The sequence below is a fragment of the Odocoileus virginianus genome, unplaced genomic scaffold (assembly GCF_023699985.2).
Source record: "Odocoileus virginianus isolate 20LAN1187 ecotype Illinois unplaced genomic scaffold, Ovbor_1.2 Unplaced_Scaffold_15, whole genome shotgun sequence".
NCBI classification, from domain to species: domain Eukaryota; kingdom Metazoa; phylum Chordata; class Mammalia; order Artiodactyla; family Cervidae; genus Odocoileus; species Odocoileus virginianus.
This window is the reverse complement of record NW_027224277.1, coordinates 1,626,850-1,650,725: the sequence shown is the minus strand read 5'-3', so window position 1 is coordinate 1,650,725 and position 23,876 is coordinate 1,626,850. Positions and strand designations below refer to the sequence as shown.

Sequence of the window (23,876 nt, the reverse complement as noted above, 5' to 3'; positions counted from 1 at the left end):
GCGTGCAGCACACAGCTGTCAGATCTCACCTCTGCATCCTGGTTTTCCCACTAACCCGTGGATACCTACCCAAGAAGAAGGCTTGGTACTGACCAACGTCGTTATCCTGGTAGTGACTGTCATGCCTTTCAAGAAAGCCTGTGCAGGGGCTTCCCTGGTGGCTCAGTGGTAGAGAATCCATCTGCCAGGGTTTGACCCCTGGTCCAGGAAGATTCCACATGCTGCGGAGCTACTGAGCCCATGGGCCACAACTACCGAGCCTCTGTTCTAGAGCCCAGGAACCGCCACTACTGAGCTCACATGCTGCAACTACTGAAGCCCGCATGTGTCTGGAGACCGTGCTCCGCAACGAGAGAAGCCACTGCAATGAGAAGCTCAAAACTAGAGAGGAGCACTGCGACTAGAGAGTGGCCTCCACCCTCCGCCCCTAGAGAAAAGCCCACACAGCAACAGAGACCCTGCGCAGCCAAAAATGAAATAAATTAAAAAAATTTTTTTTTTAAAGAAAGAAAGTCTGTGCAAAGGTCACTAACATACCCTGCCTTTGGTCACGTCAGGCTGCACCATTCGGAAACACCCTCAGAACTCCACAGGAACATCAGCAGCACGAGCTTCCTGGTGACTAAAGACTACAGCGTGAAGGTGAGCGTGGCCTTGCGGGCACCCTCTGAGTTGACCCATGTGACTGTTTGGTGCTGGGAGAGGCGTGCGTGTTTCCCTGAAAGCCTGTGCCTGCTTGTTTCTCGGCCTTTGCTGTGGAACTGAGCTCTGCGCTTCCTATGCCTGGACAGCGCCGCACCCCCCACCCCTGCCACTGGACAGACTCAATCCTCCCTGCCCGTCTGATGCTCGTCTCCTCCCTCTTCCCGTCCACCCAGCAGGGGCGGGCTAAGAGCCGTCGCCTCTTAGATGCCTGGACACCGCTTCGGTGTCCCTGCAACACCCACAAGGGCGTCGTCTTAGGTCCAAGGAGGCATCTAGACTCACAGACTGGCCGTGGCCCGCGTGTGGCACCTGGAGGCAATCAGAAGGGTATCGTGCAGGAAACAGCATGCCACCTAGGCGGCATCAAATCCTGCCATCCAATGGGAGCCCCCACAATCCTCCAGGAGATAATCTCCTTGCCCTCACCCCAAGTTCGACAGAAAGAGGCTCCTCTCCGCAGGTGCAGGAGAAGCTTAGGAGCCTCACGACTCACAGGAGTCAATATTCTTTTTTTTTAAACTGGAGGAGTTTGGGTGTGTGTGTGTGGTATCACTGCATTTTTTATTTATTTATGGCTGCACTGGGTCTTCGTTGTTTTGCAAGAGCTTTCTCTAGTTGCAGCGAGCGAGGGCTTCTCGTTGCAGAGGCTTCCATGTTGTGGAGCACAGGCCCTAGGCATTCAAGCTGCAGTAGTTGCAGCCTGCAGGCTCTAGGGTACACGGGCTTAGTTGCTCTGTAGCACATGGGATCTTCCTGGACCAGGCATCAAACTTGTGTCCCATGCATTCTTATCCACTGTGGATTCTGATCCACTGGGCCACTAGGGAAGTCCTCGATGTTCTTTTTTATAACAACTCCGTAGGCATGCCTTCCAGCATCCCCACAAAGGGCATGCCAGGTATGCGTCACCACATAACCCAGCATCCCTATAGCTCTTCATAGTCCCCACTGCTCCAACCTCCCGTCCATAAATGACTTACTAATCACTGGTCATTTATTAATCAGCAGCAATATATATTACTTAGGAGCATAAGTAGCAGTCTATTTTTGACAGGTTCCCAGGGGAATAGAACTAAAAATTTCACTGACATTCAGATTGTCCTGTGGATGAGGAAAGGGTTTCGTTAACCCCATGTCCACAGTTTTCAAATGCTAAAAGAATATATTCTTTGTCATCTGTAGATAGCTTTCTCTGAATATCAAGAGACAGGTCTTTTCTGCCCTTCAGATGTCTTTTCCCACCACTCAGTTCAGTTTAGTTCAGTCACTCAGTCATATCCAACTCTTTGTGACCCCAAGGACTGCAGCACACCAGGCTTTCCTGTCCATCACCAACTCCTGGAGCTTGCTCAAACTCATGTCCATTGAGTCAGTGATACCATTCAACCATCTCATCCTCTGTCATCCCCTCCTGCCTTCAATCTTTCCCAGCATCAGGGTCTTTTCCAGTGAGTCAGCTCTTCTCATCAGGTGGCCAAAGTATTGGAGCTTCAGCTTCAGCATCAGTCCTTCCAATGACTATTCAGGACTGATTTCCTTTAGGATGGACTGGTTGATCTCCCCGCCATTGGTGTAATATAAGTAAGTGTTCCCAAAGCACGGTGTCTATGCCACTTTCTTGGTGCTCATCTTGGTGACTGTAACATGTCCTATTCAGCTCCTCACCCCTGGTGGTTAGTGTGGAGCCCGATGTCAGAGGATGTCAGCGCTCCCTGAACTTGTGACTAAAAGAGGGAGGAGCCACATAAGCGTCTAATTCTTGCCACTAGCTTTGGCTGCCTGGCTGCATTTGGCCCAGACGGCCCTCTGCACACATGGTGCTGATGACAGGTGTACACGGAGCAAGAACACAGCCTCCCATGACTTGTGCTGTGCCTTCTTTAAGAGCGTGGCATTGGCCACGTGGGGTCAGATACAACAGAGAGGATCCCCCGTGTCTTCGTTGGAGGTTTTTTGTTTCTTCGATTTTGTTTTGTTTTGTCTGCCTCCAAGAGAAAATGAGCCATTGGTAGCTCCAGGCACCCCTGTCCATCCTAACACAGTGGAGTTGGGTTATCAACTGAGGAAGCCCTGTACATATCTAATGTAATATTAGAATGACTACAGCATGCCAAGTCTTATGCGGCGGTGAGCCACAACTGCTGAAGCCTGCGCGCTGCAACTCCTGAAGCCCATGCGCCTGGAGCCTGTGCTCTCAACAGGAGAAGCTACCACAGTGAGAAGCCCGAAACTGGAGAGTAGCCCCCCGCTATTAGAGATTAGCACCGCAACTAGAGAGTAGCCCCATTCTTTGCAGCTAGAGAAGGTCCACACGTGGCAACAAAGACCCCGCACAGCCAAAAATCCGTCAATTAATTTTTTAAAAACATACCAAGTTTTACAGGTGCTTGACAACCATCACTTCAAGTAATCCTCACTGTCTCATTTTTACAGAGGAGAAACCTCTTTATGTTTCTCTCGGTCAATGCACCATAGTAGATTGAACCCGGGAGAGGAGCCGCACGGCCAGGAGACCTCACTGGAAACATCTCGAAGGAAAAAGACCATCCCCTGACGGTCACGTGTAGCACCAGTCCCTGCCCTCTTCTTCCCACCCGAGATCATGCCTTTTCCTTCTGCCTCTGAGTCGCCTCTCTCTCCAGCTTGCAGGATTTGAGTTGAGCAAAACACAGACTTCCATCAGCCGACAAACTGGGGGAAAAGAAGCGGAGAGAGTCAATTCTGCCGCGTACATCTCACCTCAGAGGTTGGAAAATGTGTATAGTAAATACGACATAAAAGCTGAAATATACAGGTATGTTCATGTTCTCATGCCAGTTCTCAGATGAACCTGACAAGAAAGTCCCAATCAAATGCTGTTAGGGAGGAGCATCTGTGGAATGTAATTGATGGTAATGAGAAAGTTCACTGTGGGGAGTTCCTGGTGGGCTAGTGGTCAGGATTCAGCACTCCCACGTCATGGCCTGGGTTTAATCCCTGGTTGGGGAGACTGAGATCCTACAAGCTACACAGTGCAAAAAAAAAAAGAAAAGAAAATTCTCTGTGTTTTCTGGAAATGGCTCCAGGGGCACGGAAAAAAGGAAACTTGTTATCACTGCTCATTTTCCTGCTTCTCTTTTAGCTTTGGAATTGTTCTCTGGGAGATCGCCACTGGGAAGAGCCCATTTGAAGGTAACCAGTGTGAAAGCTGACTCAGATGGGAGACTAGAGTTACACAGCAGTGCTGTTCTGGACGCTTTATTCTTCAATGTGGGCACTGCCTGCGCTGGTCGGTGGGGTCACTGGAAGCTCCTGTGTCTCCAGTTCTCAGAGTCCCTAGTTCTGATGCCAGCCGGCAGCATCCAGAGGGATGTGTGGGTGCCAGAGCAACCTTTAAGCCTCCCGTCATATCATTTCCACACCAGGTTGTGATTCCAAGAAGATCTACCAGCTGGTGGCTGAGTCCCGGCACCGAGAGCCAGTGGGTGAAGATTGCCCTTCACAGTTGCAGGAGATCATTGATGATTGCCGTGCCTATGAACCCTCCAGGAGGCCCTCTGTTAAAGGTAGGGCTCTTTCTGGTCTAAAGAGCATGGACCACATGTGTTACTTAACATTTGTGGAACATTTTCTTTGTGTATCACAACCAGGGGTGGTTTTGCCCTTCGGGGGACACTGACAATGTCTAAAGACATTTCTGGCAGTTACAGGTCAGGGGAGGTGGGGTGGCGTGGGCATGTCCACTGGTATCTGGTGGACAGAAGCTACTCAGCATCCTAGGACTCACAGGACAACCCCTCCAACAACGATTATCCGGCCCAGATTGTCAGTAGCACTGGAGTTCAGAAACCCTGGCCGAATGGCATTGTTTAGTCTAAAGTGGGTTGGGAAGGCAGATTACTCCAGCCTATACTCTTCCTGTAGCTCAGAGAAGTAGCATACTGGGCATCTACCGACCTGGGAAGTTCATCTTTCAGTGTCATATCAGTGCCATTTTAGTTCGCTGATTCCTAAAATGTCAATGTTCACTCTTGCCATCTCCTGTTTGACCACTTCCAATTTGCCTTGATTCATGGACCTAACATTCCAGGTTCCTATGTGCAGGGGTTAATAGTCAGCCACCTGTTGCTCTGGCTAAGCCATGAGAAAATCACCATGGGAAAAGAATAAAAGCAAAATATAGCAATACAGCATAACCCAAATAAAAGTACATCAGGTTGATCAGTTGGGGTTGTCATGCCCTGCTAAGCTAAGGAAAAACATAGTGTGGACCTTGGAACGCCAGGTCAGCGCAAGTTCAGAACACTGCTTGTGCACACACTAAGATGTTTTCCCAAGGCATATGTGGGTCTATGACCTCCAGCTAGGTGATAGCCCTTGTACAAGAAAATAACAAAGATAGTTTAAAGTAATCAATAAAATGGGAGACGTGACCGGGGACACAGGAGGCTGACTTCATCATAGCACAACAGATACTTTCTGCTTGCCAAGACACTAAATAAAAGTGATGTGGCTCCAAGGAACAGGGCTCTTGACCCAAGAGGTCTTGAGTCTCCCAGCCCCATCTTTAAAACTTTAGTTCTGTCTCTAATTTCTTTTTCCCAAATGCTGCGTCAGCCACTTTTGAGCCCTACCCACTGTGCTGGCCACAACACCTATGCCATATTGTTCTTTACAGAATAGGACTTTTACTTCCATCACCAGTCATGTCTACAACTGAGTGTTATTTTTGCTTTGGCTCCATCTCTTCATTCTTTCTGGAGTTATTTCTCCACTGATCTCCAGTAGCATATTGGGCACCTACCGACCTGGGGAGTTCATCTTTCAGTGTCCTATCTTTTTGCCTTTTCATACTGTTCATGGGGTTCTCAAGGCAAGAATACTGAAGTGGTTTGCCATTCCCTTCTCCAGTGGACCACATTCTGTCAGACCTCTCCACCATGACCCGACCGTCTTGGGTGGCCCCACACGGCATGGCTTAGTTTCATTGAGTTATAATGATCTCTGTTCGTTTCCGAGGCAAACCAATCAATACCACAGAATGCCAAGACTTTCCCCAAACCAGTAATGCTGAAGAAGCTGAAGTTGAACGGTTCTGTGAAGACCTACAAGACCTTCTAGAACTAACACCCAAAAAAGATGTCCTTTTCATCATAGGGGACTGGAATGCAAAAGTAGGAAGTCAAGAAACACCTGGAATAACAGGCAAATTTGGCCTTGGAGTATGGAATGAAGCAGGGCAAAGGCTAATAGAGTTTTGCCAAGAGAACACACTGGTCATAGCAAATACCCTCTTCCAACAACACAAGAGAAGACTCTACACATGGACATCACCAGATGGTCAATACCGAAATTGGATTGATTATATTCTTTGCAGCCAAAGATGGAGAAGCTCTATACAGTCAGCAAAAACAAGACAGGGAGCTGACTGTAGCTCAGATCATAAACTACTTATTGCAAAATTCAGACTTAAATTGAGGAAAGTAGGGAAAACCACTAGACCATTCAGGTATGACCTAAATCAAATCCCTTACAGTTATACAGTGGAAGTGAGAAATAGATTCAAGGGATTAGATCTGATAGACAGAGTGCCTGAAGAACTATGATGGAGGTTCATGACATTGTACAGGAGGCAGTGATTAAGACCATCCCCAAGAAAAATAAATGCAAAAAGGCAAAATGGTTGTCTGAGGAGGCCTTACAAATAGCTGAGAAAAGAAGAGAAGCAAAAGGCAAAGGAGAAAAGGAAAGATATACCCATTTGAATACAGAGTTCCAAAGAATAGTGAGGGGAGATAAGAAAGCCTTCCTCAGTGATCAATGCAAAGAAACAGAGGAAAACAATAGAATGGGAAAGACTAGAGATCTCTTCAGGAAAATTAGAGATACCAAGGGAACATTTCATGCAAAGATGGGCACAATAAAGGACAGAAATGGTATGGACCTAACAGAAGCAGAAGATATTAAGAAGAGGTGGCAAGAATACACAGAAGAACTATACAAAAAAGATCTTCATGATCCAGATAACCATGATGGTGTGATCACTCATCTAGAGCCAGACATCCTGGAATGTGAAGTCAAGTGGGCCTTAGGAAGCATCACTACGAACAAAGCTAGTGGAGGTGATGGAATTCCAGTTGAGCTATTTCAAGTCCTAAAAGATGATGCTGTGAAAGTGCTGCACTCAATATGCCAGCAAATTTGGAAAACTCAGCAGTGTCCACAGGACTGGAAAAGGTCAGTTTTCATTCCAATCCCAAAGAAAGGCAATGCCAAAGAATGTTCAAACTACTGCACAATTGCATTCATCTCACACGCTGGCAAAGTAATGCTCAAAATTCTCCAAGCCAGGCTTCAACAGTATGTGAACCGTGAACTTTCAGATGTTCAAGCTGGTTTTAGAAAAGGCAGAGGAACCAGAGATCAAATTGTCAACATCCGTTGGATCATTGAAAAAGCAAGAGAGTTCCAGAAAAACATCTATTTCTGCTTTATTGACTATGCCAAAGCCTTTGATTGTGTGGATCACAACAAACTGTGGAAAATCTGAAAGAGATGGGAATACTGGACCACCTTACCTGCCTCCTGAGAAACCTGTATGCAGGTCAAGAAGCAACAGTTAGAACTGGACATGGAACAACAGACTGGTTCCAAATTGGGAAAGGAGTATGTCAAGGCTGTATATTGTCACCCTGCTTATTTAACTTATATGCAGAATACATCATGTGAAATGCCAGACTGGATGAAGCACAAGCTGGAATCAAGATTGCCAGGAGAAATATCAATAACCTCAGATATGCAGATGACACCACCCTTATGGCAGAAAGTGAAGAAGAACTAAAGAGCCTCTTAATGAAAGGGAAAGAGGAGAGTGAAAAAGTTGGCTTAAAACTCAGCATTCAGAAAACTAGGATATGGCATCTGGTCCCATCACCTCATGGCAAATAGATGGGGAAACAGTGGCTGAGTTTATTTTTTTGGGCTCCAAAATCACTGCAGATGGTGACTGCAGCCATGATATTAAAAGACAATCTTGCTCCTTGGAAGAAAAAGTATGACAAACCTAGACAGCATATTAAAAAGCAAAGACATTACTTTGCTGACAAAGGTCCATCTAGTTAAAGCTGTGGTTTTTCCAGTAATCAGGTACAGATGTGAGAGTTGGACCATAAAGAAAGCTGAGTGCCAAAGAATTGATGCTTTTGAACTGTGGTGTTGGAGAAGACTCTTGAGAGTCCCTTGGACAGCAAGGAGATCCAACCAGTCCATCCTAAAGGAAATCAGCCCTGAATATTCATTGGAAGGACTGATGCTGAAGCTCCAATACTTTGGCCACCTGATGCAAAGAACTGACTCATTGGAAAAGATCCTGATGCTGAGAAAGATTGAAAGCAGGAGAAGGGGACGACAGGGATGAGATGGTTGGATGACATCACCAACTCTATGGACATGAGTTTGAATAAGCTCCGGGAGTTGGTGATGGACAGGGAAGCCTGGTGTGCTGCAGTCCATGGGGTCGCAAAGAGTCGGACACGACTAAGTGACTGAACTGATACTCTTTCTCTCCCTTTCTTCCTTTTCTTTTCTTTTATCAACACCCTGGGGTAAATTCCTTTACTCAGACTTTTATTTCACCATGTTATCAGCTGCTCCTCCGTAGTTTTCTTACACCATCTCCCTCGATGGGAATGTCCCCCTCCCCTACTCTAGATCCAGATCTCTCAGGCTTTCCAAAGAAGCTCCAGATACAAGAGAACTTGATTCACATGCAATATATCTAGGTACTGGGGAAGTGTTTCCACTGAAGTTGCTACAGCTTTCAAAGATACAAAATCATGTTTTTCTTATCTTTATTGTGATATGTATCATAGTACAGCAATGATTAAATATATATGTGCATTTTTTTTAAGTCGAAGAAAAAGAGTATCACAAATCCCCTCCTGGTTAAAGACTTGAAGGTTACCACTAACTCAGAAACCACCTCCTTGTCCCTTGCTTTCACATTCCTCTCCCCTCCTCCAGGAGGAGCCACTATCCTGACTTCCTGGTAAAAGTTTGTCTATCGTTTTATAACCAAGGTACACTAAATTATGGGCTTTCCTGTGGCTCAGCGGTAAAAAAATCTGCCTGCAATGCAGGAGCCCCAGGAGATGCAGGTTTGATCCCTGGGTTGGGAAGATCCCCTGGAGGAGGAAGTGGCAACCCACTCCTGTATTCTTGCCTGGAAAATCCATGGACAGAGGAGCCTGGTGGGCTACAGAGTCAGACATGACTGAAGTGACTTAGCACAAATGTATAAGGACTTTTTGTAAGTGGTATCATGCTATATTCTACCACAACTTTCTTCAGTTGATCAGTTAGTGTGAAGAAATGATTTGAAATTCATCCATGCCAATGTGATGGTTTCAACTCATTCTTTTTCACTGCTGTATAGTAGGCCACTTAGATAACCATGCACCTTACTTACCCCTTCCTCTATCTATGGATATTTTAATCGTCCTTTTAAGAACCTCACCCTTAAACATTCTTGTGTATGTATCCTGAGACACACAGGTGAGAATATCCTGAGTTAGAGACCTGGGGGTGAAGTGTATTAATAAATAAAGATTAAATGCCTTGAGAGAGAGAACTAAAAAGATAGGCGTCCAGGCTTTGGGGGAAGTCCCCGCCAAGGACAGGGCCACTATTTACAGAAGTCTCTGGCACAAAGACGTCCTTCAAGGCCTTTTCATTGGTGGTCCATTGGGAATCACGCTAACAGTCATGTTAGAGAGGGTAATCTCATCCCTCCCCTTCCTTTGCCCCCATCCCTACCTTTTGGAATGAAAATCTGTTTTGCCAAAAGTTTTACTTTTCATTTTAGGTTCAAAAGATTCATTAACAAAAGAAACTGCTTGTTACACACAAATAAACAATTTCAATATTTAATAGAGTGCGGGGAGCCAGCCTGACTGCTCAGGCTCCTTCTTGGCCCTGAGAGAGATCAAGAGGTCCCTCTCTGTCCCGCCACCCCTGATTTATTAAAGTGCAGGTTGGCCTTTCTCACCTCCCTCAAGGAAATTGCTGTAGCGACCTTTTACCCATTTTCCTGACGAGATTGTCAGGCTCCTGTGTATGGTTTATGTCTAGGTAATCTTTAGATAATCTTTAATTGATTGTAATCATGATAATCTTTTAACTGATTGTAATCATACTAAGACGCCACTCCCTTGCTCTGATAGTCTTAAAGAGTTGAGATAAAATTCCTGAGCGAAGACTAATGCCTGCGATTCTGCACGTATACATGTCCTTGATCTAAATTTAGCGAGTCCTGTTAGCATATATAAGCATGTTACTCCTCAATAAAGTTGTCGGTTTCAGTCGAGAGCTGACTCCGTCCCTCTCAACCCCATCTGCTTATAATCCCAGGCTGCCAACTGATACGAGCATCAGTCTGCATGCAAAAATGCAGTGATGGTTTTTCCTTAACTTTTACAATGTTGTTTGTTTCACCTCGTGAGTCACAAGATTTTCTGGAACCCCAGGGAGCAGGCCAGGCCTCCAAGGGCTCAAGGAAATCCAAGACCCATTCCCTCTCTGATCTAAGGTGCCGCTTGGCTTCCTGGTAACAATTGGTGTGTTTGCAAGCAGGCACGTAGTCCAGGCAGGGTCAGAAGTCAGTCTGTAGCCTGCTTTCCTGCTTCTGAAGCCTGAACAAGACTACTTCCATTTTAATTTCCCTAACAAAATCAAAACCTTGGCCTAGCTTCTATGTGAAACTTTCTCTTTGCCCTCACAGCACAGAAGAGCAGACTCAATGGTGCTTCCTAAAGAAAAATCCTTCAGGGTGGATGAGAAGCTGACAGTATTTTCTACAGTACCTTCCTCTCCTCCAAATTCTCCTTTGTTTTCTTCCTCCTCTTTCCAGGCTCCCTTAAACCCAGGTCCTCCTGGTATTAGAGAATCTAATACCTGAGACTAATTCACACTAAGATGTGAGCTTACATCTCCCACAAGCTAGTTGTATTTTAAAAGTTGTCCAAGTAAAATTACAAAAATAAAATAAAAATAAACTAACAAAAATTGTCCAAGTGAGAGAGAACATCACATTCCAAAGGCATAAATGCTGATGGTGTTTTAGACTCCAGCCAGACCAAGGGGAGTGCAGTTTCTACACTGTCTTGTAGTATGGAAATGTCTTTGTTTCTAACATGACTGTCAGTTCCTGAGCTTGTCTAACTTTCTGTTCATTCATTCACAGAAATCTTAAAGAGACTGTCTCCCTTTTGTTAAACCAAGTATTGAAACTGAAACTGTGTCCCTGAACAAGGAGCTGGAAGAACAGGAGTTGGGCATCTTTTTCTCTCAAACCCTTCAGCATGGATTTATTTATGGATACAGGGAGGCAGCACTTCTCTGTAACAAATAGAAAACAGCTCCAGTAATCCATCCCACTCCCAATGATGCTGTCAAAAATACACCTTTGATAATAACTTGATTGTTTTTAAAAAAATGTGTCTCTCTCTCTCTGGATCCAAACGTCTTGGCATTGTGACTTAGCAGCCCCTCCCATCAAGAAGTCGAATCTAGGGCTTCCCTGGTGGCTCAGTGGTAAAGAATCCACCTGCCAATGCAGGAGACATGGGTTTGATCCCTAGTCTGGGAAGATCCCACATGCCACAGAGCAACTAAGCCTGGAAGCCACAACTACTGAGCCCAACTGCTAAAGCCCGCGCACCCTCGAGGCCGTGCTTTGCAACAAGAGAAGCCACTGCAAGGAGAAACCCGCTCACTGCAACGGAGAGAAGCCCCCAGTCGTTGCAACTAGAGAAAAGGCCTGCGCAGCAGTGAGGACCCATCACAGCTAAAAATAAAAAGATAAACAAGATTTTTTTTTTTTAAAGTAGAATCTACATCCCCACCACTTGAACCTAGGCTGGTGTTGTAACTGGCTTTGACCAATAGAATGTCGAAGTGATGGTGTTTTGGTTCCAAGGCCAGGCTTCAGGAGGCCTTACAAACTCCCACCCCGTCTCTTGGAGCCCTCCCCCGCCGGGAGCAAGCTGGGCAAGCATGCTGGAGAAGGAGAGACCACGCGCAGCCAAGACAGCCTGGCCCAGCCGAGGTCATACTAGACCAGCCAGGCCAGCAGCTGTCACAGGGGTGAATCCAGTTGAGACCAGAAGAACCACACAGCAGAAGCAGCCCAGACGGCCCATTTACAAAAACACGAGCTAGATAAATGACTCTGGTCTTAAGCCACTAAGTTCCGGGGTGAACTGTGACATAGCAGTAAACACCTGGGCAAATGCCGATCCTTCCTCTTTCCCACTGAACTAAGTCCAGAATCCCGCTTTGGATCCCCAAGGCCTTTTATCTCTGACGCCAACCTGATCTCCAGTATCCGGTCGCAGAGTGCTCCCACCAGAGACTGCAAACTCTGACACCTATGAGGTCTAGTGGGAGCCTAAAAAGTGAGTTGAGCCTGAAGGAGAGACTTCAGGGAACCGCTGAGCTTTGTGCGGAAAGGCCAGCCTCTGCTCAGCTCCAGCCTATTTTTATCAGACAGGAACGGGACCCCAGTGTTTCCAGAGCCATCCACTTTGTCACATTTTTGGTAAATTGTCCATCTTTTTAAAGATTGGCACTTCATTAAGAATTATTTTTATGCTGTACAGGCCAAACAAAATATATCAGCCTAAGAGTTCTCAGAAACCCGTGTCTCCTGGATGTGACCTGTTTGTTCTGAATTTTTTTACACCTTTGCTCTTGGTAAGGGGACCTCTACTTGTCCCTGCTTTTCTTTCCGCCTGAACTCCTCCCAAACCATTCAACAGCGAATGTGCTGGGCATTGTTCCGATCACTGAGGAGACAGCAATAGACGGGGCAGGGAGCGGGGTCAGTTGGGAGCTTGGGATGAACATACACTTCTATATAGAAGACAGATAACCAACAAGGACCTACTCAATAGCACAGGGAACTCTATTCAATATTCTGTGGTAGCCTTTATGAGAAAAGAATCTCAAAAAGGAGGAATATATTTATATGTGTAAGTGAATCACTCTGCTGTACGCCTGAAACTAACACAACTATAGTTCCATAAAATTAAAATTTTAAAAAAAGGCAAAATAAATTGGAGCTTATAATCTGGTAATCATCTCTGGGGAATAAAATTGTGGTTCATTTCTATTCCTTTTTATCTTTTATTTATTCTTGATGTTTTTAAACCTAGAACATTTTTAAGTTAAAAAAGAGAGAAGAATCAACAAGGACAGAATGAACACTGAAAATGAGGCTTTTCTTGAGCTAATCATAGGGTACTACTATTTTCATCTTTGAAATCTTATGTTCTCTGTAGCTATAGGGGCTACGGCATAAATTCTCCCTTATAGGTTATACATGTTCTGGTAGACCCACACGCAGAGGCGGATTCACTGTGAAAGTATTAGTAATAAAGTTTAATCTTCAGGGACCCTTGACTCTCACAAGACATCTTCCAAAGCCCTATACCTATTTTTTTCCTCAACATTTATAAATATAAAAATTTTCAAATACTCAGGAATGTCAGTAGAGTTATGCTCTGAACATCTGAATAGTCACCACCTAGATTCTACACCTAACAATTCACCATATTTTATCACATACTTATCAATTCAGCCATTCTTCTTCCTACCGTTGATCCATCCTTAATTTTTATGCATTTAGAAGAAAATTTCAAATATCAACATAATTCATCACTAAACATTTCAGCATTTATATTAACTGCAGTTCAATATTTGTTTACAGGGTGGTATTCTTTGTTTGATGGGGGAAGGTAATGTTTCCATGTTGTGAAATACACAAATCCTAAATATACCATTTGATGAGTTTAATAAATTCATACACATGACTGATCCAGACCCCATCAAGATGACAAACATTACCATCATGCCCAAAAGTCCTATTGTGTGCATACAGTCAAACCCCCTCTTCACTGCTGCCCCGCAATTCTGATTTAAATGGCATTTTTGAGGTGTAATTGTCCCACAGTGGACTACACATGTTAATGTGTGATTTGATGTTTTGACATATATATGCACCACCACAATCAAGATAATGAACATGTGCATCAGTTCCCAAAGCTGCTTCATGCTCCTTTATAATCCCTCCCTCCCACCACTCCACCACCCCCAATTCCCTAGGCAACCACTCACCTGCTTTCTATCACTACTGATTAGTTCATTTTTTAAATTTTTATATAAATGTAATCATATGATATATGATAAGTTTGCCTTCTTTCAGTATAACTATTTTGAGATTCATCCATGTAATCACATGTATCCTTAATTTATTCCCTTTTTCTAGCTGAAAAACAGTTGAAAACTATGGCAATGTATGAGTGTAACCATTTATTTATCCTTTGATCTGCTGATGAACATTTGAGTTGTTTATTATTTTTGGCTATTACAGATAAAGATGCTATGGATTTTAACGTACAAGTCTGTTTGAATATATGTTATTTAAAAATTTTTAAAAACTTTTTATTTTATATTGGAGCATAGATGACTAACAATGTTGTGATAGTTTCAGGTGGTATATACTTTTATTTCTCTTGGATAGATATCTAAAACCGAACAGCTAGATCATGTGGTAGGTGTACATTTAACTTTTTAAGAAACTGTCCAACTGTTTTCCAGAATGGTAGAGCTATTTTCCACTCCACGAGTGGCATATAGAGCTCCTCTATATCCTTGTCAACATTTGGTACAGTCAACATTTTAATTTTGGTGATCCTAATAGGTATATCATGAGAGCTATGTCATTGAGCCTTTAGTTTGCATTTCCCTAATGATTAATCCCAAAGAAAGGCAATCCCAAAGAATGCTCAAACTACCACACAATTGCACTCATCTCACACGCTAGTAAAGTAATGATCTCAAAATTCTCCAAGCCAGGCTTCAGCAATACATGAACTGTGAACTTCCAGATGTTCAAGCTGATTTTAGAAAAGGCAGAGGAACCAGAGATCAAATTGCCAACATCCAATGGATGATCGAAAAAGCAAGAGAGTTCTGGAAAAACATCTATTTCTGCTTTATTGACTATGTCAAAGCCTTTGACTGTGTGGATCACAAGAAACTGTGGAAAATTCTGAAAGAGATGGGAATACCAGACCATCTGACCTGCCTCTTGAGAAACCTGTATGCAGGTCAGGAAGCAACAGTTAGAACTGGACATGGAGCAACAGACTGGTTCCAAATAGGAAAAGGAGTATGTCAAGGCTGTATATTGTCACCCTGCTTATTTAACTTATATGCAGAGTACATCATGAGAAACGCTGGGCTGGAGGAAGCACAAGCTGGAATCAAGATTGCCAGGAGAAATATCAATAACCTCAGATATGCAGATGACACCACCCTTATGGCAGAAAGTGAAGAGAAACTAAAAAGTCTCTTGATGAAAGTGAAAGAGGAGAGTGAAAAAGTTGGCTTAAAGCTTAACATTCAGAAAACTAAGATCATGGCATCTGGTCCCATCACTTCATGGGAAATAGATGGAGAAACAGTGGAAACAGTGTCAGACTTTATTTTTTGGGGGGATCCAAAATCAGTGCAGATGGTGACTGCAGCCATGAAATTAAAAGACGCTTGCTTCTTGGAAGAAAAGCAATGACCAACCTAGACAGCATATGAAAAACAGAGACATTACTTGGCTGACAAAAGTCTTTCTAGTCAAGGCTATGGTTTTTCCAGTGGTCATGTATGGATGTGAGAGTTGGACTGTGAAGAAAGCTGAGTGCTGAAGAATTGATGCTTTTGAACTGTGGTGTTGGAGAAGACTCTTGAGAGTCCCTTGGACTGCAAGGAGATCCAACCAGTCCATCCTAAAGGAGATCAGTCCTGGGTGTTCATTGGAAGGACTGAAGCTGAAACTCCAGTACTTTGGCCACCTCATGCGAAGAGTTGACTCATTGGAAAAGACCCTGATGTTGGGAGGGATTGAGGGCAGGAAGAGAAGGGGACAACAGAGGATGAGATGGCTGGATGACATCACCGACTCGATGGACATGAGTTTGAGTAAACTCCAGGGAGTTGGTGATGGACAGGGAGGCCTGGTGTGCTGTGATTCATGGGGTCGCAAAGAGTTGGACACGACTGAGCAACTGAACTGAACTGAACTGAATGACAAATGATGTTGATCATCCTTTCATTTATTAATCATTCTTTCATTTATGTTGCCATCTATATGTATCTTCTTTGGTTCTTTTTTTGGTCTGTTCAAAGCTTTTGCTCATAGGTTGTTTCGTTTTACTAATTATCATGTTTTGAGAGTTCTCTATATATAGTATTCTGGATACAAGCCTTTTATCAGCTTTCATTTTTGGGGGGGCAGGGAGTGGATCATGCCACAAGGCATGCAGGATCTTAGGGTCAAAACTGTGCCTCCTGCAGTGGAAGAACAGAGTGTTAACCACTGGCCACCAGGGAAGTCCCGCAAGTATTTTCTACCAGGATTCAGTTCACCTTAACAACATCCTTTGAAGAACATACGTTTTTAATTTTTTTTTCTTTTTTTCCATTTATGTCTTTAATTTTGAAGTCCAACTTGTCAGTTTTTATTTTCCTGAATCATGCTTTAGGAGTTATCTAATAAATCTTTTCCTAACCCAAGGTCATGAAGATTTTCTCTTGCTTTCTTCTGTACATTTTATAGTTTTAGAATTTATACTTAAGTTTATGACTTATTTTGAGCTAATTTTATATTGAGGGCAAGATGTGGATATTCATGTCTTCAAATATTTTTTCTTCCCTATTCTCTCTTCTTTGATTCCAATTACATACATATTAAACTTCTAGATATTGTCACACAGATCTCTGAAGGTCTGTTCTTTTACTTTTTTGTCTCTGTTCTTCAGACTGAATAACTTCTGTTACTGTAGCTTCAGGTTAATCGACTCTTTCTTCTTTGTCTCCAACTTTCCATTAAGCTCATCCAGTCAGTTTTTAAATTGAGATACTGTATTTTTAAGTTCTGGGATTCCCATTTGGTCCTATTTTTGTTATTTCTATTTCTCTGCTGAGGTTTCTTGCATGTTCCTTCATTATAAACATGTGTTCTTTTACATCCTTGACAACGGTTACAATAGCTGCTTCAAAACCCTTGTCTGTTAAAGCCAACATTTAGGTCATTTGGGGGTTAGTATCCACTGATGGACTTTTCTCTTGATTATGGATTATGTTTCAAGTATCTTCATACCTCCAGTAATTTGGAATTTTTCTTGGATACCTTTCCTGATAGTTACAGGGAGTATGGACTGTGTCATAGTTTTTCAAAGAATATTTTTTAACAGACAATTAATTTGGCTGGACTTAAATTCCAAACTGTGTCTCCCCTTTACTTGCATACCTATGAAATCGCTGTGCCGTCTTTTAGGCTTAGCTGGCTGCTTGAAATCTGCTCCACACATGCCTAACTCAGAGGTAAGATAGAGATTTGGGCAGAGATTATATACAGAATTGAGGCTTTTCTTCTCTGGCTTTCTCCCTTCCTGAATTTTCCCTCTCACTTTCTAACTACTGTGGTGGCTCCAAACTTTGTCCTCTGATTTGTCAACCAAATTAGACTGAGAGCTTCTCTCCAAGTTTTAGCCACTGCAAATGGGCTGACGGGGTCTTACCCTCGGGATAAAAGCCATGAAAAAGCAGGAGATTCCCCTACTGCTGTCTTTTTTTTCCAATTATAGACCCTGCTCTTCTAGTTTCTACCTGCCTTTAGCTGCTTTCCAGTGCCTCCAGGTAGCTTTATTATTTTTTTTAATATTTTATCCAGAGCTTTTATTTATTTTCTGTTAAAGGATTTGCCTAACGGGAGATGGTTGGCCTTTCTTGGAAGTAATTTTATATTTTAAATTGTGTAGTCCTTTAAAAAAATATTTGTTTATTTTTGACTGTGCTGGGTCTTCGTTGCTCTGTGCAGGCTTCTCATTGTGGTGGCTTCTCGCTGCGGAGCATGGGTTCTAGGCACACGTGCTCAGTTGTGGCTTGCGGGCTCTAGAGCTTGGGCTCACTTGTAGTATACAGGTTTAGTTGCTCCAAAGTATATGGAATCTTCCTGGCCAAAGGAAGATGCACCCATGCATCCCATGCACCCTACATTGGCAGGCAGATTCTTAGCCGCTGGACCACCAGGGAAGTCCTTAATTTTTTAGTTTTTAAGAGGTTCCTCCACATTAAGCATCAAGCCTCATGAAGCCTGCATCCACTCAAGGCTACTTCCTGGGACCTCATGCTATATTAGTAGAATAGTGGTGACATGGAGAATAAATTCCTGGTACATATTAATATCAACCTGTGCACACTTCAATTCCCATAGCATTCCAAAAGGCCGATTCAGAGAAATTTCAGACCACCATCGTTCTGGTTGTTAATATCTGGTAGAGGAGATTTTCTTTTCCTCAACCTGCTTTGAACTTCTGCAACATTTTGTTGTTTTCTAGATTTGCTGCACTTAAAACAGGGACAACTTTTCATTTTAGTCCAGCTACCTCATTTTACCATGCAAAAAATGAGGTCCAAAAATGGGCAGCACCTCATGTAAAATAGTGGCAATGATCAGGAAGGAGAGGCAGGACCCAGGTGTACTGAAGTCTTATCCAGTCACACATGGCCATCACAGCACTTACTTTACTCTGTTTTTATTATAGTCATTTATGGACTATGAACCTTTCTCAAACATTTTCTGAGGTCTTCAGATCTCAGCTCTAATATCAGCACTTCAGAGAGTCCTTTCTTGAACCTTCAATTGAAAAGAGGATTTTCCTCTTTCCTCATATTTACCATATGAAATTACCTACGTTATTCTTGTTTATTGGTCTATGACCTACCCCCACTTAGTAGAATGTAAGTTCCATTGAGTCAAGAGTCATCTCTGTTTTCTATACCATATCCCACTTCCCTGGTGGCTCAGTGGTAACGAATCTGCCTGCAATGCAGGAGACCTGAGTTTGATCCCTGGATGGGGAAGATCCCCTGGAGAAAGGAATGGCTACCCACTCCAGTATTCTTGTCTGGAGAATTCCATGAAGAGAGAAGTCTGGCAGGCTACAGTTCATGGGGTCGCAGCTGGATACAACTGAACCACTAAGCGTATATATAATATACCATATAGACCAGAGCTGGGATTCAAGTAGTGGTTTAATAAAGTATTTGTTGACTCAGTGGACTAGAAAATGAATGAATGATGGTACTCCTAATGCTACAGAAAAACTAATGGCTTTCCCTAGAGCCTGGGGAGAAGGCTTACCAAAAGTGTTAAGTTTCTTTGGCATATTTTAACCTTGAGAATTCTTCCAAATTTTTTATTTTATTTATTCATTCAGATCCCTAACAGTAGTTCCCATCATGTAGTTTCGGGGCACCCATTAGTTATATCTTTTGGTGAAGGGGAAAAAAAGACATACATCTAAACAACTCTTCTGTGAAGTGGTGCATAGTGCAACAGGGGGTTGGTGTTGTAAGTAATCACCCACTAAGTTGTAAACAGGAATTTCTCCCCTAAAATGGAACACAACCAACACTTTTGTCCTCTAATTATAGGAAACTTTTGGAGGTTGGAGACAAGACTATAAATTTCTGGCTTGTGTGTTTATTCTCTTATTCTCCTGATTAGTAAACATGACCATTAGGTGGATCATAAATGAATACACTCTCAGAATGGTTCATAATTGTCCAAATTTTGTTCTTTCTGTTTTCCAAAATGTTTTGCTATGTATTACCTGTTAACTTTTAATCTAAAAAATTTTTAAAGGATCATTCCGTATTTGATGATGTGCCTACGTATTCATTGACAAGGAAAGCAATTCAAGATATATTATGGATTAAAACAATTCCATCTATATTTAAATATCCATATTAAGATAGATGAAGATTTTAAACAGAGTTAACAATGACTTCTCTGGAGACAGTTTTTCTTTTTTGCTTCTATGTATTGTCTAATCTGCACATGAAAAGTCTGAGGTTCCGCTCCCTGGAGCCTCCTCTGCCATTACTTATACAACAGTGAGAATCATTCAAAATGTTTTTCTTTCTACTCCATAACATTTGTATTTGTTTACAAAATAAAATTCCTTTCTCCTCTTATTAACCTTGCTCAGTAGTGAAAGTGAAGTCGCTCAGTCGTGTCCGACTCTTTGTGACCCTGTGGACTGTAGCCTACCAGGCTCCTCCGTCCATGGGATTCTCCAGGCAAGAATACTGGAGTGGGTTGCCATTTCCTTCTCCATTGTTCAGTAGAAGCTCCCTTAAAGGCAGGAAGATGAAAAAAAATTACAATGCTAAGGTTGGCTTTGGTGATAGGCATCTTCTTCACCAAAGACTTTAGGAGAAACAGCATGAGGCACAGTTTGAATATTTTCATCTTTTCAAAATGGACTAAGAAATCTTTCCCTTACGACTTTCTCCCGCCACAAAGTTCAAATAAAGAGCGGTAAAACTCCTTCTTCCGTTTTTTTCTCTTTGGGGGCTGGGCGCGTGTTGACGGACGTTGATTTCTACCAATTGTACGAGACTTCCTTGCGCAAGGTCCTGCCTACCTCGTTTACGAAGGGTCAGCCAATGAGAGCGCCGCTGTTTCAGTCAGCCGGCGACCAAAGAAAGAAGAAGAGAGGCTATTGGCTACCGGTTGGAACTGCTGCCCAATAGGAGCAGACCGAGCCAGCACTTCGGGCGGGCAGCTTGAGCTGCTGGCAAGTGGCTATAGTAGCCAGTCTGGCAAGTTTTTCTAAGGGGGTTGCTGCGCCTCCGGCGACCTGGCGAGTCTGACCGTGTGCTCTGGCTTCAGGTGAGGTGGGCACTTACCTCTCCCCAGGCCTTGGGCGTCTGGGTCCGGGACGACTTCCCCTGGGTCCGGGACGACTTCCCCTGGGTCCGTGGACGCAGGGCCCGAGTTGAGCTGGGGGCGAGGCGGGCTTGAACCCGGTGGTCGCAGATTTGGCCGCTCCGAGCGGCCCCAGCGGTCGGGGCCGAGGCACCTAAATTCCCGTGCTTTCGGGGCTGCTGGGGCGGCCCCCGAGGTGCGGGTCGGGGCGGGGCCGGAAGGAACTCCGGATTCCTGGAAGGAGCAGAGTTCGCCGGCCCGGAGTCAGAGGTCCTTGGTCGCTCTCCAGGGACCTCGGACTCTTCATGTGCAAGTAACTTGTCCCACGGAGTGCCCGCTGCTTGCCTCACTTTCAAGTTGAACGAAAGACCTATCGTTCTATCCAACTTTACCTCATAGCAGCACTGTGACGTGAATACTTGTATTAGCCCCACATTTTAAAGACGAATAAGTCGAACAGGGAAGCTGGGCAACCGTCCTAAGTAGGCCTCAGGTAGGACGTGACCGAGCAGGGATTCGAACCCAGGTCGGCGCGACTCCCCGCTCGCGCCTCGGCTTCTTTTTAATTTGTAGTCTTCATCGCGCCCATCGTGGACATTGGTTGAAATCTGAGTAAGAAAGCTTGGGAAAACCACAGGATGTCTAGGACTGGGCTGCTCACGGCATGGAGGGGGCCCGCCGACGCCCCCCTCCTAAACCCCAGGCCTGGCGGGTTCTGTGTTGGCCCACATTGATGGGGAAACTTTGCTCCAGGACAGCGCCGTGTAGAGAACTTTATTCCAGGATGACGTTCTCTATCTCTTCTGTCTGTCAATATTGGGTGCTGATGTGTTCTTAGAAGTTGATTGGTCTTGAGTTTTTAGGTGTATGTATGGTGGGTAATTCAGTAAGTATTTAGCATCTACTGTGTACTACTTGTGTAGGATACACCGATGAATGAGGCTGGGATTTGGCTCTGGGCCTTTCACATCTCATCAGAACTTTTGTTCTCTAATCAGAACTGACATATCATGGGAAGAAATTTCACTTTTTAATGTTAACCATACTGAAAAGTGCACAGAATAATTTTTAAAAGATTCGTGCATTCACCACCCCTATCTAACAAATCTTGACTTTGACCTTTTGATAAGAGTTTTTCTTTCTTTCTTATTCTTAAATAAATAAATTCTATAGTCAAAGCCTCATGTGTACTCCATCACCCTCCGTCTCCTGAATTGGGTATTTTTCATGCCTGGGCTTGAAAAAGTAGTTTTATATAAACTACTTTTATATAAACTACTTTAATATAAAGTAGTTTTATACTACCATATAGTAGTGTGGTTTTGCATATTTTTAAGTGCCCTAAAGATGGAATTAATAATGGAGTTTCATCTGTAGTCTGCTTTTTTATTTTCAGTATAGTTTTTGAGGAAATTTACTGAGTTGGTATTCTTAGTTGGAAGAGAGTTTATGGTTCCATCTTGACCAGAGGTTTTGCTTCACTTCTTTCTCCGTTTTGAGTTCTCATTCTTGTACTTCAGTTAGTCAAGTATTCTGATTTAACCTTTTAATATTACTATTTTTACTGTCTTGTTTTCTGAGAGTTCTTCAGGTTTATCTTACAGTCCTTCTATTGAAGCTTTTATTTTGATTGTAAAATTTCTAAGACCTCTTTCTTGCATTCTGATTTTAACTTATTTTTATCCCTTGGCATTTTTTTAAGTTTGGATTTATTTTATTTACTTACTTATTACCATTTCTTGCATCACATTTCTTTTTTCCAAGTTTCTTCTCTTGGTCTGCTTTGGTTTCCTCTCATGCTGGAGGTTTTTCTTGAATGTCAGTTGTTCTTAAGCTGTTTGTTTTGCAGAGAGACCCCCCCGCCCCCGAAAACTGGTTGGAAGCTATATGAATGACTGAACCTTACCAACCAAGGGACTTTTACTGTTAGATATAAGGACACAAGGGCTTCCTTGTGGCTCTGCTGGTAGAGAATCCACCTGTAATGCGGGAGACCTGGGTTGGGAAGATCCCCTGGACAAGGGAAAAGCTACCCACTCAGTATTCTGGCCTGGAGAATTCCATGGGCTCTAGTCATGGGGTCGCAAAGAGTTGGACCCAACTGAACGACTTTCACTTCCCTCAGAAAAGATTGGAAGCTCTGTATGAATGACTGAACCTTACCAACCAAGGGACTTTTACCATTAGATATAAGGACAGAGACCCAGCCATTTTCTTGAGATTTACAAGTGTTAGTATTTATAGATCTTTTCTCTTCAGCCGGTTTTCTCTAGAGAACAGTCCTCTAGTCTCCTGCCTTGAGGCATAGAGAATGTGTAAAAACCAGAATATTGCGTTCTGGATTTGTGCAGCTGGGGAGAAGGGTTGGAAGTGTTTCACACTTGTGAAAGTTTGTAGAATTTTACTTAACTCCTTGTTTTTACTGCTGGTCTTAAGTCTGTGTGGTTCAAAATTCCAGTTTTCTGCAGCATCGGGGGAGGTGTTTTTTTTGTTGTTTCCTAGAGGAACAGATTGCTTTCATAGACTTTCAGCTAATCCTCCTGTCCATCTCCATCTTTCAATGCTATCTTCTGTGATATGTGGTTTCTACAGTTCGCTCAGTGGAAATTAGGTTGCTTTTCAATAGCACACAGTCCTACCAGTTATTGGTACAGAAAACTGATTCGTATGTCTCATACTGTCTTTGCTTTGTGCTTGTGATTTATCCTTTTTTTATTGCTATTTCTTGCACGGGGATGGGGGTCATGTTCATGGATTTTCAGGAATGACTAAGAAAGAAAAACATACTTCATCTGCTGTGTTTATTGGAATTCTCTGCGTTTATGCTGACCACTCCAGTCTGGCCTCTACTCATCACTTTGGGGAAACAGCTCTTTTCTAGATTATCTGTCACCTCTACATTGCTAAATCTAGTGGCTATTCTTCCCCTCAGTAGCACTTGACACACCTGACTGTCCCCTCCTTGCATCATTCTTCTAAGACACCACACTCTCCCAGGTTTTCTCCTACCTCATGATCTTGGTTTCTGGGTTCTCTTCCTAAAGCTGTTATCCTTTTAATGTTAATGTCTCTGGTATTAGTCCTTGGCCTGCTTTTTTTCTATCTCAGTTCCTTCTTAGGTAGTTTATCTATCCCAAGATTTTAAGTAGCATGACTATACTGAGGATTCTTAAAGCTGTCTACTCTTCCATCTCCACTGCTACTCTTCTTGCCTCTGTGACCACTAGTTTACACTCCCATAATAGCCTATAAAGTGGTCACTTTGCCTGCACTTTTCCTCCCCTACAGTCCATTCCTAACACAGAAGAAACTCCTTACCAAGCCCTTTTAGTGAAAGTGTCATGTATCTTCAACTTCA

The 23,876-nt window shown here is 43.4% G+C and overlaps 2 protein-coding genes across 4 annotated transcripts in view; both read left to right on the top strand.

The window, feature by feature from the left end:
• The window catches only part of MLKL (mixed lineage kinase domain like pseudokinase), a 28,950-nt gene extending 12,636 nt beyond the window's left edge, over positions 1-16,314 (top strand). For 2 of the 3 annotated variants that reach the window (XM_070462875.1, XM_020889188.2), the window contains exons 7-11: positions 558-642; positions 3,348-3,499; positions 3,827-3,876; positions 4,110-4,250; positions 10,925-16,314. In XM_070462875.1, the coding sequence (XP_070318976.1) occupies positions 558-642; positions 3,348-3,499; positions 3,827-3,876; positions 4,110-4,250; positions 10,925-10,956 (460 nt within the window). In that variant the 3' untranslated portion in view covers positions 10,957-16,314. Of the gene's footprint in view, positions 1-557; positions 643-3,347; positions 3,877-4,109; positions 4,251-10,924 lie in introns of those variants that run through there. The other variant, XR_011486093.1, reaches the window with a different exon arrangement.
• Positions 16,315-20,340: 4,026 nt separating this feature from the next.
• RFWD3 (ring finger and WD repeat domain 3) overlaps positions 20,341-23,876 on the top strand; it is a 32,770-nt gene continuing 29,234 nt past the window's right edge. Inside the window, exon 1 of the mRNA XM_020889184.2 lies at positions 20,341-20,482. The gene's annotated coding sequence lies outside the window, so the exon portion shown is untranslated. The remainder of the gene's footprint in view (positions 20,483-23,876) is intronic.